Source organism: Columba livia, chromosome 2, assembly GCF_036013475.1.
Source record: "Columba livia isolate bColLiv1 breed racing homer chromosome 2, bColLiv1.pat.W.v2, whole genome shotgun sequence".
NCBI classification, from domain to species: domain Eukaryota; kingdom Metazoa; phylum Chordata; class Aves; order Columbiformes; family Columbidae; genus Columba; species Columba livia.
In genome coordinates, this window is record NC_088603.1 from 76,163,834 (window position 1) to 76,181,928 (window position 18,095).

General features: G+C 41.6%; 1 protein-coding gene and 1 long non-coding RNA gene across 5 annotated transcripts in view; one reads left to right on the forward strand and one right to left on the reverse strand.

Annotated features, from left to right (window-relative positions):
* Nucleotides 1–18,095, reverse strand: part of CDH20 (cadherin 20) — a 119,600-nt gene that overhangs the window by 8,480 nt on the left and 93,025 nt on the right. For all 4 annotated transcript variants that reach the window (XM_065052585.1, XM_065052584.1, XM_005500907.4 and 1 more), the window contains 6 exons: nt 16,976–17,143; nt 14,074–14,261; nt 9,359–9,612; nt 5,896–6,032; nt 3,204–3,325; nt 1,197–1,314 (listed from right to left, as the gene is read on the reverse strand). In XM_065052585.1, the coding sequence (XP_064908657.1) occupies nt 1,197–1,314; nt 3,204–3,325; nt 5,896–6,032; nt 9,359–9,612; nt 14,074–14,261; nt 16,976–17,143 (987 nt within the window). The remainder of the gene's footprint in view (nt 1–1,196; nt 1,315–3,203; nt 3,326–5,895; nt 6,033–9,358; nt 9,613–14,073; nt 14,262–16,975; nt 17,144–18,095) is intronic.
* LOC135578555 (uncharacterized) lies at nt 1,211–9,477 on the forward strand. Its single transcript, XR_010470323.1, has 4 exons — nt 1,211–1,344; nt 2,901–3,402; nt 5,900–6,237; nt 8,642–9,477. It is a non-coding gene; the product is annotated as an uncharacterized LOC135578555 (long non-coding RNA).

Here is an 18,095-nt window from a genome sequence, read left to right on the forward strand (position 1 = left end):
TTGTGTGTCGAAGCTTCAGGGACACCATAGAAAAAAATGCTTTTGGGATGAAAAAGCAATAGCATGCTGTGGAAGAGGGCTTCAGACTCTGCAAGTAGCATCTTTTTAGACATGTTTGGTTAGTGAAGGCTTTATTAGCCTCTATGTTGCTTTTTAATATGCCTCCAGAGGCAGAGATGGGGACTTACAGAAATATGTGTGACAAGTAGGCATGTGTGGGAGCATGGGTGGGCACTCTGCTTGGAGACTGGCTGCAGGCACTGCAGGTCCCTTTCTCTCCATTTATTCTGGATTGCTTGTGATTGGTGGCACTTTACCCACAAAACTACTGAAATCCTGCCCCTTCGTATTGATTTTCAAAGGTCTGCAGCAGGTCACTCAAGGTCATCCATATTTCCTGATGAAGGCTGGTGTGGACCTGACCTTGGCACCATTGTCTGCCCAAAGAGATCCTCCATCAGTGGTAGACGTGCAAAGCCTGTCACGGTGGGGCTTTTCTACAGGCTCCAAAACTACCAGGCTTCCCCAAAAGAAACAAATTTCACTGGTTAGGACACTCAAATGCCAGTGTTTTGCCATGAGTCTTCTCACTATATTTCAGTTGCTACTTAGTGCATCTTACACAGACTTGTGGTTGTATGCCAAGTTGCCCCCCGAAGGCTTTGCATCTCCTCCCCACCTCCCTCCCTTTTTGAGGGAAATCAGGATGTGCAAAGAGGAAGAAAAAAAAGTGCTTGGGGGAGAAGACTGAACAGTACAAGAACCTTCCCTTTCTGTGCCTGGGAGAAAACATGAGTTCAAAAAAAGAGCAAAGTAATTCCCTTCAGATTTGTCTCCTAGTTCCAGTTGCTATCCTACCTTTAAGCATCTCCTTTTGAATGAATGCAATTTCCACTCTGGTAATCCGAGATGCCTGCAGCCTGACCACAAAACCTGAATTTGCACAAAACACTGGCACATTTCCTTGAAGAAGAAAAAATGGCCTCTTGCTAGAGAATATTTATAGAGAATAAAATATCATATAACCTTCAAATGTATTAAGAAATATGCCATTTTATCACTGCCTTTAAGGAGCAGGTGTCACTTGGTATTATTTGAAATGGCAGTCTTATCACACACTATAAGCCACAGCCTCTCAAGTCCAACTCTGGCACTAGAAATTAGAGTAGCTAACTGTCTGTGTCCACTCTGATTACCTTGATTGTCCCTTAGAGTAAAGTTGGGGTTGTTGGCTGCCTCTGGAGCCAGGCTGTAGTAGAAGTGCTGACCCTCCTGCGGGTCATCCCTGTCAATCGCGCTCACTGTCTGGATCAGCTACAGAATACAAGAACAAAGCAGAAACAGGTAAGAAGCAAAAATATATGTAATATAAATAAATAAGCAAACAGATAATATATATATATGTATATAAATACAAGCAGCTGGAGCACTCAAGTGAAACTGTCTTCCTGAGGTACAACAGATGAATAAACAAGAGACTCAAAACCTTGCAGGCTCAATTTATTTTGGTATCACTTTTACACAAAAGAGGTGATAGTCAGTTTGGTTGAAATAACAGGCACTTTCCCCCTGCTGAATCCCTATCTTCTATTGCATGTTGCTTTTTTTCTTCTGGGGGCCCAGGGTGTTCAGAAGATGGCATTGTGCATTAGAAAGCTTGTAAGAAAGCCCATACTTATTTTCAGCTTAGCTTTGCAGGTAGAGAAGGTTTTCAGGTTGATTATTTTATCACTCTTTTAATTTTAAATCAGTTAAACTCTTCCCAAGATGTCAGTGGAAAAGAAAGAAAATGCAATCATGCAGACACTCTGCATATGCAATAAATAACACCATGGAAAGCAACTAAGACAATGTTAAATCCAGAAGATTTGTCACCTCACCTGTAGAGGCTTAGTAAAGTAGGTCTAACAGCTGGAAGCACAGTGAGCGATAGCTCTATCTGAGCAAACATTCTGACATCTTTTTAGACAAGGAATAAATCTTCACCTGGGCTTTTGCATTCAAAAGTTGTTTTTGAATTCAAAGGAAAATGATAGACCAATAAAGTCTTATTCAACACATTAAAACAGATTTCAGAACTTTTCAAAATGTAGCAACAAAATTTGGCTTTCTCTCCTGAAAGAAGCAGACCAAATTAGTGTGCGTTTCTTGGAAAGCTTATTATTTAGGCCACTCACCCTTCAAAACCAGGAAACAGACTAGGTAATGATTTATATTCCCTATATTATTAAGGACCTCCATAAATTAGTGGGATGAAATTAACCTGTATGTAATAGTTGTGAGGACAGTTGCCTTAGCAGTGAATAGCTATTTCATTCTGCTTTACAGCAAGATGGGAGAAGGTTCAGTGAACACACAGGGATATTGTTAGCATAATATTTCCTTCACAAACCATGAGTCATGTGTCTGTGTGTTTGCACTGTGCTGTGTCAGCTGTGCACTAGGAGATACAAGTCCCCACTGTGGACCCTGGGTGGTGAAGCATGAGGTCGCCTCCCAACAAGTGATCAGCAGTGGAGTTTGCATCAGCTCCAGGAAGGGAGAGCTCATATCTATGTGTGGCACAGGCAGACCTCATTCAAGGACTTTGATGTGTTTTGGAGTAGACAGGTGCAAAACGCAAGCACTGCTTGCTTGGATGTGCTGGTCTACAGTGTTTGGAGCTGGAAGTCGTGTGTTTTCTACAACTCTCTGCCATCTCCAGTTCACAGCAGAACAGATCCAGTTTGTCACCCCTTTGAAGCTGATATAGTATGTTATGTCCAGCTCCTGTAAGTCCAGATGTGCTTAAGGCTCTTATAAATGGGTCTTTTAAAAGTAAACCTTGTCTGTCACGCATAGGCCTGAAAGACTCCATGGCCCATCTCATGACGCTTCTGCTTTCTTTCTTGCTGCTACAGGACACATGGAGGTAATCACCTGCTGGCACCTGCCCAAGGGAAAGCTTTGCTTCAGCTGTGCTGTATATTGCACAGTGAGTCTGGACACTACTGCATGAGAAAAAAAAAAAGGTGCTATGTACGATGTCAATCCTGGTGTGATGTGCTTGCCTTTGGAAAGAAGCACTGACAGCTGCCGACAGAGTTTAGATAAAACATGTGGTTAGCTGAGCCCTCTTTTCAGCGCTCATCCTTTCCAGCATGATGCTTCCACATAGGACCGCATTCCCTCCAAAAACGCCTGGTGTTACCAGCCTTTCTCACCTGCCCTGCTTTGGCGTTTTCACAAACAAAAGCTTCATAAAACCTCGCAAACTCTGGTGCATTGTCGTTCACATCCAGGACTTTCACTGTCACGGAGACGCTGCCCACTTGCGAGGGGTTGTCTGGAAGGAGAGGCACAATGTAAAGAAGGGCAGTGTACAAGAAGGGGAAAGGGGCTGCTCCTCCCTCTGCTCAACAGGTAAACAGCCCTTTTGCTACTGACCTGTGTTAAATGACATTTTTGCATTGGGAAATGCAGTCGCTTGGATGTTATGTGACTTGGAATGAAGCTGCAAATGCTGCGGTCTATCCTGGCTTCCCATCTAAACACATCTTTTTCAAACGAATTCTGTGAAAAACTTTAACCTGGTTCAGCTCAGCAGGACTATTTCAGTAACAAAAGTTTTAGACAACGCTTTGTATTTTTTTCTATTGCCCTTTGACTGGGCGATACTGTTTGTTGAGCCTCACTACTGGTGGCATGAATTAGGAAGGGACTCTTTTAAGGACAGGCTTGTTATTTAGAGCTTGTTGAAAGTGGCAATTCTGCAGTTCAGATACCTTTTTGCTCAGAATTTATGTTCCTTGAACTCAAAAATAGTGTCAAGTCTTTGATACTTTGTACATGGGGGGTTTAAAATGTAATAACACATGAAATCATAGAGAAAAGCTTTCACTGATGCTTAAAATTGCAATGAAAATTTTACATTCTGCATGACATCATTTGTGATATTTCTGTCCCACTGGTTCATTAACTTGCTTTGCCAGTAAATCCAGACATCATTTCACATATCTTCACAATTTCCAGACTAAGCAGCCACAGAAGAATTTTTTTTTCTTACTGTGTTTTTCTGCCATAAAGCGTCTTTTTTTTTCCCTTATTGAATGATAAAATGAAATTTTAGACAGAAAGAAAAAAAAAAAAGAAATTCATTGTGAAGAGGTCAGAAAAAGTACAAAATCAAGAAAATTCTTAAAAATTTGTATTCTCACCTTTTTAGCCATACCACTTAATGTATTTATCTCCAAATGTACCTCCCTTTATGGCAAGAAATGATACGTTCATATAAAAACCAGAGAATTTTGGAATTTTCTTAAATGATGTACTGTATCCATAACAAGTGTCAGATTGTATCACTAAGATAATACTCTTAAACTATATTGTTTTTCCCTAATTTATAATTTAATCCTTCAGCTTTCCACATCCCCATGAGTATCTTGCTAACACACCTGTCACTACGGCAGATGAATGTCTGCATTTACACTCTAAGTAATATTGATCTAACTTTTAAAACTAGGAGCTTTATTCAGGAGTGCTCAACTATGACAGTTTTGAAACTATTCACTAAATTAAAATATTGTGCTGCATGTGTACAGAGCAAAACTGACAGGATTGATGGAGGATGAGTCAAACCAAGACCTTCATGTTGCTCTCACCCTCAAGTGCTGCTGCAGGGGCAGCTCTTACAGACTTTTGTGTGTGTGTGTCTGTGTGTGTGTGTGTGTCTGTGTGTGTGTGTATGTGGATCCACACGGAATTTTGATGTCCATTGGTGGCTCAAAATAAAACTGCCATCAAAATAGATGGAGTGAGATCCTATTATGTCACCAATCCCTCTCACTAGTTAAAAGGGACAGAAAGGCACCATGTGCTGGAATAACCTAGAGATCTGTGGCAGAGTCACACCCTGAATCTTGTGAAATCTTCCTTCTGCTAACTCCAAGTTGGCTGATTTGGTTTTGGACAAGCTTCTCAAAACTTTTTTTTCTTCTCAAACTGCCCCACGTCTCTGGTACAGCTGGGATGTGCAGGAAGCTCATGTGCAGGAAGACATGTGGAATGGTTCAGCTATTGGCAGGAAGCTTCAGAAAAGCTGCTGCCCCCAGGCAAACGAACTGAAATCCTGAGCAAAAACTATGTGGACCAAAGAGCTTTCGGGTGAAGATTGGGTGAACCTTTCCTTTTATTTGCTTATATATCCCAAGCTTCTTTATGAAGTTCACATCTGTTAGTATTTCAAATCCAGCTAAATTTTTCATACTGACACTATGTAATGATCAGCATCTCCTTGTTCTCATAGCTTTGACAAAGATCTGGCATGGATGAATCCTGAGCCGAGTTTTAGCTCATTATAAAACTCAAAAGTATAACGAGTTCAGCATACTAGAATATCCCAAAGCACTCTGGTCCAAATTATTTATGCAACAAGCAGATGGTGATGACATTTACTTTCTGTTGAACCAGACTAGATTTCAACCAGTGACCCGGCAGTGTAAGATCATTGCTGCCTACCAGTCCCAGCACCAGGCAATCTTTCCATGTAGGACAGGTAGCTCTGGTAGCTTTGCAGCCTTTGCAGTGCCTGCTTTAGCTGCCTTGCCCTTCTGGAGAGAAACAACTCTTACAGAAACACATCAGGAAGAGTTTTAAACAAATCCGTGGAATACTAATGAATTGAAAAAATAGCACATTATATTTAATTGCCAGCCTCTACTTCTCCCACTACCTTGTGAAAAGGAGCATAGTAAATAAATAAAATGCAGCGTTTGCTTGTTGATGTCAGAAGAGTAATTCAGTTAATATGGCTTTCCACTCAATGCATAAGAACATGTGAATTGCTGAATTCATGTCTCTCAGCCTGCTTTGTCTATTGTATCTTTTTAATCTATGTACAGTCTGCATTTTCCTTACTCAGCTCCATGGCCAGTACAGTGATGTTGTGCCAAGAAACGTCCTCCCGGTCAAGAGGTCTTGCAGTCATCAGCGCTCCTGATGTAATGTCGACATAAAAGAACCGCCCTGGATCACTGCTCCTGTCAATCGAGTATCTGCAAGAGCACATGTTAAAAATATTATGCAACCCTTGTGAAAACTGTGTGCTATAGCCAATGAAGTATCGCAGCAATGGGAATACTGTTATGTACGGCAGATCTACATTCCTCCACAACCTAGTTATGTGCTGCATTGACTTATATAGGTACAGAGTGAGATGCTCAAAAAACTAGGAGCTCATGTGGCTAATGGTGTTTAACGGTGAGTAGTATTTGGATGGAGCTGGAAGACAGGAAGATTTAGAGGAAGAAGCCTCAAAGCAGGGCACAGCTCAGCACAGGAACATCTGCTTTACAGATAAAATCTGTCAGTGTGATTTCTTTTTCTAAGCAAAATAATTATGCCATTTCCTTGGGCACAATTCAGACAGGATGAAAATGACTTTACATTGGCTTGTTCTTTGAGCACTTAGGATGATGAGGCAGAACTGTTCCCTTCCTTGTGCTTTTGTACACTCTCCTCCTTCAGGTGGCTAAACTCCATCTACATCCTAGACCATTCTACTGATTGAGCCATGTCAGCGCAAAGGGGGATGATGATTGGCTTTCTCATATCAGTCAGCCAGAATAACAGCTCCCTCTGTGAGGCTGATTCATCATCATTACTGAACCTGCCTGGTAATTATATCAGTTTAATGCTGGGAACAAGCTTCTCACACTCTTGAGCAGGGGAGCGTGGTGGTACCTGCAAACCAGAAAACTCAGGCAGGGCAGAAGCTGATTGACACCTGTCACTGCTGTACTTGTTCAGAGGGACTGTTTCACAGAGTGTGTAAAATACTCAGTACCCTTTTATGTATTACCTTTCTCTTAACAGCAATTTGTATGAACTGGGTTCCTAGCCAGCTGTGTTAGTGTGGTAAGAGATCCTTGGCAAAAGCCACGCATGTGCCTATGGAAATGCCACAGCCTAGAAGAGAGCCTAGGTTTATTCTCATTTTTGTTGATTCTTTCTTCAAAGTTGACGGGAATTGAAAGCATTACTTATAATGGATGCTGAATGGGGCTCCTTCTCCTGAATTTTCTCATTTCAGTACAAATACATTCACTGGAACAAGCATGCCAACCTGATCTTTATATAGACACTTATTAAATAACAGGGATATAAAATACTATTGAGCTGTGTTGTTAGGAAATTCTTTTACTTGTTTTTATAGAAAAATCAAAGAGGGTGGGATGGCAGTTTTGCTTCCCTTCCCACCTCTCCTTAAACAAAGATATTTCTCAGGCACTTGATTTATTTAGGATATAAGTAGGAGTGTTGCTATATTTTGCTATAATAATTATTATTGTATGAAGGCTATAAAAAGAATGTGTAACAGTTTAAGGCCAACAAGTATGTGAAATTGAATATGGCCCTATGATTAGTGGTGCAGTATTAATCACTGGTGTCAAGAGGCACAGGTGGAGTCTTCGTCTGGATTCTCCACATAAGTTCTCCTGTTAATAAGACCTGCTCCTTCACACTCATTTCCACTGTATTCTCCAGCTAATTTTCCTGAATTGCTTAACAACAATCATGGTGTATTTCCAGCAATCAGAATTTCACAGTGTGGAAGTCCAGATTCTGGATGCTGGGAAAATGAGGATTTAAGAGTTCCTCTGTGTTTACTGAGTCATTTTGAAATGAGTCCTGCCTTTTCCATTCTTGAAAAAAGTGTCAAAAGATCAGGTCAGATCACAGTTTTAATATCATTTGCATTTCATCTTGTGTAACAAAATATGTACCTGGGATTTTGTTTTTCTTATCTTGCCCTGTGCAAAGTGAATGCAGAGAAAGCCTAAAACATTGCCTGGCTGATACTGCACAGAGCTGGCATGGATGGAAGACACCATATAAGAGGAAAGGAGAACCAAATCTTAACATTTCTGTCTTAGATAGCCTTACAAATGGTATTTTTTTCCGTGTTTCCTCCATCCCAATAATTTATGATTGTACATACAAGGTGTGAGGGAGGATAGGGAGGAAAATGGGAAGGTAGAAAGGTAGGAAGAAAAAGATGAAGAAAGTTGGGAAGGAATGGAGTTACAAAGGAGTCTGTGCATATCCGAAACATTTTTTTAAATATATCTTTTGTGATGCATTCTGTACTTTACAGAGTGCTATTTCATCAAGGGTAGTCACTGGAAAGCTCTGAAGAAAAGTAAGAAAAACCTCATTAAAAATAACAATGAACACTTCTGCCTTCTGATAGTCCGCAGAATTATTCTTATACTATTTGAAGCAGATTACCACAAAGCTGTTTGCACTACAGTGTTTGGATAATGCTAGACAGTAATCATCAAAATAGGATACGAGTGGAAAAAAGTTTAAGGTAATGAAATTGTGATGCAGACAGTATAATACTTAGTTCTACTGAAGAATTTGCAACAATGTCATGAGAAGCATCATAACCTTACAATGCAGGTAGAAAAGACAGGTATATTAAGGTAGCAGAGGTGAAAAAAATAATTGCAGCAGTGACATAGAAAGCAATATCATCAAGAAGAACAGGCTTTGTGTCTGCTCAGATCTCCTGGCTGAAGCCCACAGAGTTGGTCATACAGATTTTGGTTTCTTCAAAAGCTCCACATATTTGGCTTTGACTCCCTCCTGTATTTTCCAGGACTGTTGCTGAACAGAGACAACTCAGAAGCTGGACTGATACAAGGTTTGGCAAAGATCAGCTCAACAGCCGAAGCATTTTTCAGATGAGAGAAGGAGCCGACCTGCAGGGATTGTTAACTTGCAGTAACCTGGAGCTTCTGCAGGTTGTAAAAATTAGTATGTGGGCTGGCCTTAGAAAAAAAACAGTCTTCTCTGATAAACTGGGCTGACTTGGCAGCCACTATAGAAAAGAGCGCTCGTGATCACACAAATCTGCTCCTTTGGCTCCTTGCTGAGTTACCGCTATGAAGCTCCCATGGCTGTAAATACAGCTTTACCTTTCTTAACTCCTCTGGGAATACCTAGCTTTGCAGCTTTGACCAGACACTATATAACTTAGTGGTTCATGAATATTTATTAGCATGCATTCAATCTACTCCAAAAGTAGCTGTGTATTTGAGCTGTTGACAAAGGTGGGCTTTGAAACAGAAGGGAGAGAGAGAGGAGAAGATGCGAACGATCTCCATATCACAGAAAAGGCAAGGGTGAGCTCCTGCATTGCTTTGGCAGTCATAGCAAAACCGCTCAGTGTGTGCGATCTGGTTTGACTAAACCCACTGATGACTACCACGGGCTAAAAAGAAAGAGAGTTTCTCTTGTTTCAGCCCCATCACTGCCCCACCAACCAAAAGTACCAGGGAGCGGTCCTGGGGGAGCACACATGGAGAGGACAGACCTGATGGAGTTGTTGGTCACATCCGGGTCCTTGGCAGAAATCATCTGTATGGTGGTTCCAATCTCCACGTCCTCGGGCACTTCCACAAAGTAGAAGCTGGGCTCAAACACTGGAGGCTCATCCACATCCTCCACGCTGATGTGGACAGTGGTGGTGTCGCGGAAGGGACCCAGGTTCAGGAACCGCATTTCCAGGTGGGGATTGGCACCTTCTACTTTCAAGGTGTAGCTTTTTTTGGTCTCAAAACTTAAAGGCTGAGGACAAAAAATATATCTAGCATGAGGCACACTGAGCTGTGTGATTTAGGCCATATAAGTCTAATTTTCAGAAGTAAAAGCTGACCTCTAATATAAACCAATGTGCTTTTTTTTTAATAAATCTTTTCAATTATTTTTAATTATAAGAATAACAAAGATAAATATTTGCAGATGGAGAGAAAGCATCGACAGTAGTATTACGAATGACACTGCCTATTTTTTATTTTTTTTTTTAATTTGATAGTTGAACTGAAAAAGCCAGGACAGATATTTGCAGATCACTTCAGAACACATATCCTTTCATTCTTCTTGCTGAAACAAAAATAAAGATGGATGCACCACCATTGCATTGTGATTCACACGGTGTGTTTCATTCCACTCTGTGAAATAAAAAAGACAGAAAGAGACAGTATGGGAGCACCGGAAAATAAAGTAAAGATATGAAGAGTCAGTACTCAAAAAGGGGTCCTGGTGGCAGGGACACGGGTGCTCACCCCTGAGGCAGAGGTCCCAGCCAGGATCCTCTTTTCTCCCTGGTGAGATCAGACTGTCGTCTCCAGAGCACCCACCTGTCAAGCTGCTAACAGGCTCCAGAGGGAGCAGGGGACACGACAGCCTTTCCAGTCTGTATCAGTAATCCATCCTGTCTACAAGTGGGGTTTTTAACTTCCTCGGTGAGTGTCCTAAACACATGTTCACAATCCAGGTGTGCTGGGTGCTAGGATTTGAATCTCCTCCCTGCCTAGAGAATAGTTTAATTTCAAAGCATTATGAGATACCCCTGACCTCTTCCTGCAGCAGCTCTTCCATTTCTTATGAAATACTCAAGTATTATTTGAAACAAGGAGTGGGAATGGCAATTTTTTTTTTCTCTTTTGTGGGATAATGGATAAAGGGGAGGGGGCAGCTTCCTCTGTTAGTAGTTTTATGAATTTGATTTCCTTTCTAGATAAAACTACTTATTTGGTGAATAGAGATACAGAAATAATGCTGCTGGCACAGAACTTTTCAATAAATAAATATTTCATCTGCTTTTCCTCTTCTATTCACAGATCCTGAAAGAAAATAAGGCCTCTCCAAAACATTCTTAGACCTCAATAGAGAATACTATATTTAATGTGCCATTTACTAGTCTTGATATGAGATGACTAAAAGCGTCTGACAATGACATCATGAAAGGATCATTCCAAAATATACAAAAAATTTTCATCTGATGAAATACACCTTATAGAGGACACAGTCATACTTCCTTGGTTGCAGACAAACCAGGAAAGAAACGTCCCTCAATTCTTAGGGTTGCCCAGTAGAGCAGACTCCTTTTAGTTACATGAATGGCTTTCAAAACATGCAGTTTTATTTGTACATAGGGATTTGGGCGTTGTGTGTGGAACTGCCACGCAGAGCCTCGGTTCATTCAGACTCCATAAAGATCACTGCTGTTCCCATACAACATCTTTGTTTTTCCTAGTTAGCTCTTTCTTTTTGAAGACCTACCACCAGCCTGGGGCAGGAACACAGGAGGAGGAGAACAAAGCAACCAGAAGACAAAGGTAGGAAGATCATTACTGTAGCAATGAAGACCTCCTTGGTCAGTCATAACTCATCTCTTTTCTGCCCTGCTCGATAGTGCAACCGGGAAATTCTGCAGCCATGAGATGTGTATTAATTTAAGCAATATCAGCAGAATTTCACATGGTCAGGCATGGCAGGAGTGTATACTATCGGCCTCAAAACATGCCCTGAATTCAGGGGAGGCCTCAGTACTTGTCTACTGCCACAACAGCTCCTTTCTGAAGAAGTGGAAACGTTGCAGTGACATATAAAAGCTCATGCTTTCACAATAGAATTACCAATACAGAGGTCCTGCACAGGAATGCCTAATGAAAGACTGGAGTTCTTGAAATTATAAAAACTAGAACTCAGCATTTGGTACATGGGGTTAAGGAATGAAGACTGGAATGGGAACTATTTTTTTTCACTGAGGAAGATGGTGGTCCAGTATTACTGGAGATGTTGTTCAGCGATACAGTAAGAACTGTGCAACCTGTAGCAGCAGGTACAGATGATCTGAAACTTTTTGCTGCTGCCCTTAGCTCCACATGCTAAATCAGTGACTGCTGCAGGCATGACACTTGTCAGTGTGGATTTAGCTAGGTCTACAAACATATTACCCATTACTGCAGAGTCATTATGGTCTACTAGTTGCATATTTATGCATAGTAAAAATAGCAGTAAAATATATTCACATGACCAAGCAACACTTATTGTCCATCTGGCAAGGAAAACGTGCAATGCAAAGCTGCCTAAACATATACTGAAAAAAGAGGCCATTATATTTCACGGTTTCTCGTGCGGAGAAAACTGCATGAGAAACATTGCATGTACACTAAAAATCTAAGTTATAAAATGAGTAGTTAAATCACAGAAACACTTAATAGCTATAAAACCCAACTACATTAGACAGAGACATGATTACCTAGAATGATCAAGCTAGAAAGATGAGAAAAATCAAACAAGCGTGCCAGGCCACCATATTTTTAATGCTCCCGTGTTCAGACCCCCTTAGTTTGCCTTGGAGTCCTTCATCGTCAACCGTGGCTTTCCCTTCAGATCATCTCACGTGCCAATGCCTCAAAACCACTGGTCCCCAAATCAGATTTGTCTTCACAGGTACATTCAAAACTCTTTCCAACACTGGTGCTACAAGCACCATCCCGCAAGCAGGTTGCCTTCCCCTGTGAACCAAGCATGCTGCAAAACACAGCCGAGAAGAGACGTACCCCATGGAACCTCTCCTTGTCCTTGTCCTCCTTCCCCTGAGGCTAAGATGGGCACCAGGAGGTGCATTGTGTGGGTGATATTTAGCAGAGGTGGTTGTGAGAAAGTGTTTGACCAGGCAGTGGATGGCCAGGATGGGGGGCAACGTGGGGCTCCCTGGGTGCTGGGATCCATCCTGTCTGGGTAACCTCCCACTGCCTCCTATGGGAAATGCAAAAGTGAAGGCAGGGAGGAGAGAGAGGCTGTCACTGCCGAGAGTGTCAGCCCCACAGTCAGGGAGTTTGAAAAAGCTGTAACTAACTGTTCAGGAGGCGCTCAACAGTTTGTGGGATTAGTTGCCCAAGATCAGTGGCCGCAAGATTGAAAGCAGTGGTCTTATCTGTAAGTTCTAACTTTTTAATATCCGTGATAGAAGCAGGATTAGTGCTAACTATTTTGTTTGGGGAATCAGTCTGCAAAAATTAAAAGGCCATTTTTTCTTTCTTTCAAAGAAGATTTCATTAGGGGTTTAAAAATTCTTTCCTATAAACACCAATTGATTTTCTTTTTAATTGAGTGGATCCAAAGGACCACTTTCCTAATGTTCGACTACTGCTAATCAAAACATTAAAAAAAACTACAGGCCTATAAAGAATTTTGCAAACATTTATGTACACTGGATGGATTGAGCAGTATGTACCTGATGCCAGTAGGATTGTTAGGAATCTGGTAGGATTGTTACTATCAATTTTTGTAACTCCTCCTCCTGACATACATGAACATCTAGTAAAACTATAATCATAACAAGTGTCAAGCTTATAGACACATTTACTCCAAAGAAACTGTTTTCTTTCACCAGTAAATCAGTGAAAAATTACATTAGAGTTTGCATTCCACATCGACTTCATTCCAGCAAACCGGCAGGGACTTACGTGCATAAACAAGAGCTGGAGAAGGGTGGCCATAAATACATGCTTAATGCTTTGCTAGAGGGCACAATTTAGTCCGAGGCTATTTAAATGGAGACTATACTTCCTTATTAGTACACTAGATATTCTTAGGCAGAAATATGGTTACAATTTCATAATCTAGAAACAGAGTTGAACTTCTAGCATTTATGTAAGATTGTAGAACAAATATCCTATAGCAGGGAGTCTAAGAAAAATACTCTATGCCTTTCTGCATAGTCTGCGGTACAGAGTACTAGCAGTTTCACAGATGCCATTTTAGAGACAGCTTCTTCCAGCCTAATTAGCATTTATGGATCTTCAAGCAGCAATTAAAAAAAAAACCTGCCTGGGTTTTATTGGTTTATAAATAATTCTGAGGCATGCTTTATTATTGTTTGTGGAACACCAGAGTGAAAAATGTGTACAGTTCAAATGCAAATATTGATCTAATTTCTTGCATTGTAGGATAATTAAGCTACAGAGAATATTTAAATAGATAAATAGTGAGTCAGAACATTCTTTTGGTGGGAAAAGACATGTTTATGCTATTGCTGTCCCTACTTTTTAAAGGTTGCTCCTAGGAACGCAGTCTGTTTTCATATTTTAGCAATGAATGTTAAAGAAACTGTGTTTTATAGCTACTGTCATGTAATGGGAACTAAGTTACTACAAACATAAGGAATACTGCACACATAAAAAGTGACCAGGACCGTTAGCCATATAAATTACTATAAAAAGGAAACTTTACTACCTTTCTCACTGTAATGATGCCAACTTGGTAATTAGGATCAGTGTTAATGTCAAAGACATCCAGTCCATCTCCGTCCACGAGGCTGTATTTCATCTCCGCATTGATGCCTTCGTCCAGGTCTTTAGCAACCACGCGTCCCACCGTGGAGCTGACGGGAGCGGACTCCAGCACGCTCATCTGATAATGCTCTGGCACAGGCAGCACAGAGGGAGAGGGGGCAAAAAAGTGGCTGTGAAAAGGAACTGAAAACTGCACAGCGATGCAAAGAGTAGGTCAAGGCAGGCCACAATAGTGCGTAGCCTGCAGGAACCCCCTAGAACCTTTCCCAAAGCTGCAACAGCGCTGTGGTTTTCTTTAAAAAGCCACAGTAAATGGAATTGCCTGGGAAAGTTTTATTTAGGTGTTTGTCTTATCAACAGGTTTGTTCAAAGGGTTCTTTTCAAAACAGCAATATACCTGAAAATGGGAACTTCAACTAGAAAAACAGGGCAACTAACATCAGTGCTGTTGCAGCCACGATATAAAGCAGGATATGAAAGAGATTTAATAGGACAGGCATTTTTTGTTAGATCAGCTTGTATAGTGGGAATGAACACACATGTTTTGAGCTCTACAAATCCTTTCTCAAGGCCATATAAACTTCTTTCCCACCCTGAACAAGGCTTTGAGAGCTTGGAAGCTTGCCTGTGTCTTCCAAATTTACCAGTTACTCTATTAAAATATACTACCTCTCCCTACAAATCCCATCTTGAGCACATTTGGTGCATCACTAATTTGCTTAGCAGCAAGCCTGGGGAAAGAGAAAGCTGCTATTTTAAAAATGTGTTTTAAAAAATACAGATTTTATATCTAAAACACAGAATGTTTCAAAAAGGAACAAATTTGAAATCACTATATACAAATTAAACTATCATCTCGATGTGGTCTGTACAGCAGGTGGAGGGAACACAGAGCATTTAAAAAAGGGTACTAAAACTTGATAACTCATTAAAGCATTTGTAAATTTTTATGTAATTGTAACATGTTGCCATTGTGAAATTTGGTCCATCTTTTTGAAACACCCTGTACTTCTCTACTTTATGTTCAAACCTTCCTTGCTGCACTATCTCTATTAATGCCACCAGTTATTGAGCTTTACAAGGCAGAATTACACCAAAGGTGGATTTGATCTATTCTCATTTTTCTTAATCAAGACTTTGATATCAAACAGTTACAATTCACGCCACTTTCAAAACAGGATTGGCAATGATGCATTCAACAAGTTGCTCTGCCCAAAAAAGGAAAGTGGAAATTGATGCTTCTTGCCGATCTTAAGTGGAGTGCTTTGATTTAGCAGTGCAACGTGCAGAAGCAGATGGAGAAGAATAGCAACAAAAAGAACTGCAGGAGTTTTCTTTTCTCAGTGTCCTGGTTTTGTTAAAAAACAAGTTTCTCTTTTAGTGAATTTGCCTGTCAGCTAAAGCTTCATATTAGCTGCATTTTCCTGGAGAACCAGATACATGTTTTGGTAAACCTAGCAATGGAATGCAAACTTATTGATAAGCACGGATGGACTTCTCGCGAGAGGGACAACGAGAAACAAGTGACCAAGAAACTGACCAACTGTATATAACATTCCATTCACATGAATACTTCATATAAAAGTGGGAGATCACGAAGATCTCGGCCCTTTCCCCTTTTCCTTTCCCTTTCTTTTTCCCTTCTGTTTATGGTCGACATTAGGAGAGGACCTTGCTAGTCCTCCCTGCGAACTGAGGCCTAGTGAGAGACTGAATCCAGCTCCGGTTGGCTGCAGAGTCCAATCCAGGACTTTGGGTGCTGGCTCTGCAGTTGCTGAGACTTTCAAGATTGGCTTTGTATATTTTGTATTATTTTCTCTATTCTTATTAGTAGCATTAGTAAAACATTGTTAATTTTTCCAATTCTCTTCTCTCTGTCTTTCTTTCCCTCCCGATCGCCTGTCCTTCGTGGGAAGGGGGGAGAGGGAGGGGCAAAAGGGGGAAGTGTGGGGGAGAGGAGGTTAACAATACAACTGCCAGGGTTTTGTTGTCACCCCTCAATCTAAACCCTCGACACTCAGCTAGATGGGAAAAATGGCAAAACCAAAATGGCTTGAGACTGATTTACACCACCAAAAAATAGATACCTTTAAAGATTTAGTTCAATCAGACCTGAAAAGTTTCTTTCAAAGTTTTAACAGTAATACAGAATTAGGTAAGTAAATTTGCTCCGAAAGAATTTTTAAAAGAGCAAAATATTGCAAATCTTGCTTTGAGATTCACTTTTGTAAATACAATATTGTTTCTGGTAAGAGTGGAGTTGTCTATTTTTGCATTCCATTAACTGTGGCTGTTACATATCTTAGGGTTTAACCACATAATGCCAAGATTTAGACAAACCATTACTGGAGAGCAGCCTGTACGACAAGGGACTCTACAGCTACCAGACACCCCCCTGCAGTGGCCTGGCTGGAGTGCTGAATGAATTCTCTTTCAACTTTCAGCAGTGCCACATGCCCCTGATTTGACAGACAGCCTTTTGGAGATATTACAGGATGAAGAGAGAATCAGGGCAGCAATTAGCAGCCAAAGGAAATGGCTATGAGCAGTCTAGGAACACAAAAGATCTCTTTCTTTCCTTTTTTCTGTGAGTTAATTTCCCACCCTTAAAAAAACAAAGTGTTGGTTTTGATGATTTTGGAGGTCAGAAACCTCTTCTGAAAGACAAGATGGTGAATGCTCCATTTTGACATTTTCTGAAGGCAAGTTCCTTCTGCAATCTGAAATTCCACCCACCTCCATTTGTCACTCTCTTGAGTTTGAAAATGGCTGTAAGGAGAGCAAACAGCAGCGGTACAACTCAGTCACCCCTTTTTGCCCATCTTGACACAGCGGGTACTCACTCTGTGGAAATCTGGGTGGATTGTCATTGACATCAGAGAGGGTGATGTTGACTGTAGTTGTTCCAGCTAATCCTCCCAGCTGTCCACCCATATCCTTGGCTTGGATAATCACTTCGTAATATTCTTTCGCTTCTCTATCCATGTTCATTAGAGCTGTCCTGATTAAGCCTGTGAGATTGAGGGAGGGAAGGGGTTTCAGGAACAAAAGCAATGGCAGTTAAAAAGCACACAAACAAGGTGGAGTGATCTTGCTCCTGCATCATATTCCCTGTGTCATGAATGAGAACAGACTCTGCATTCAGTCTCACCTTTCCTGGCAGAGTAAAACTCACTGAGATTAAATCTAGGCTAACAGAAGGTGTGAATTTTAAAGAAGAACAGTTAAAATGCATCAGCTTTGGGCAAGCTGTCTGTTCAAGATTAAAATGTTGTCTTCCAAGGGAGCTGGAAGAGTATTTCGGGAACAGAGCACACTATACTGAATTAAGGCCCTGCTCAGGCTAAATATGTCTGCAGAAAAGGTGGAAGTGATGTGATTAGTGAAAAGATATGTCAAGATGGGATTTCCAGAGTGTCCCTACACACATAGTCCTGAAGGCAACCCGAAACAAGCCCACCGGCTTTCCTTGGCTCCTTCGGGACTGGGAGCTATGAGAGCAGAATTCGGGGAGAATACCCCTGGTTCGGGCAGGCTGCTCCCCCCCCAGTCACCCTGCTCCCCAGACCCTGCAGATCGACCATGTCCTGCGGGGTGACACTACTGCGAGAGGACGTGAGGTGGCAGCAACACTTCTCTCATGGAGCCTGCGAGCAGCCGGCCCGGGCAGCGCTGCCGATGCCGCCGGGTGCTCCGGCCGGTTCACCAGCCCGCATCCGCAGCCCCGGCCCTGCCTGCGGTACCAGCCTCGCCTCACCCCAGCCTGTCCCGTGTCTGCCTTAAGGTTTGGCTGCTCCCCTTTCTTTTCTATTCCTTGGGCATCAGGTCTGCTGGTGCACGCACTCCTTGCCTTGTCACCCCACTGCATCCTGCCCTTCCACGTGCCTGTCTGTGAGGACGGAGCTGAACAGGTCTGTGTTTAGGAGCCGTCAGCCCTCCAGTCATCCCAGTGCGACCCATTCC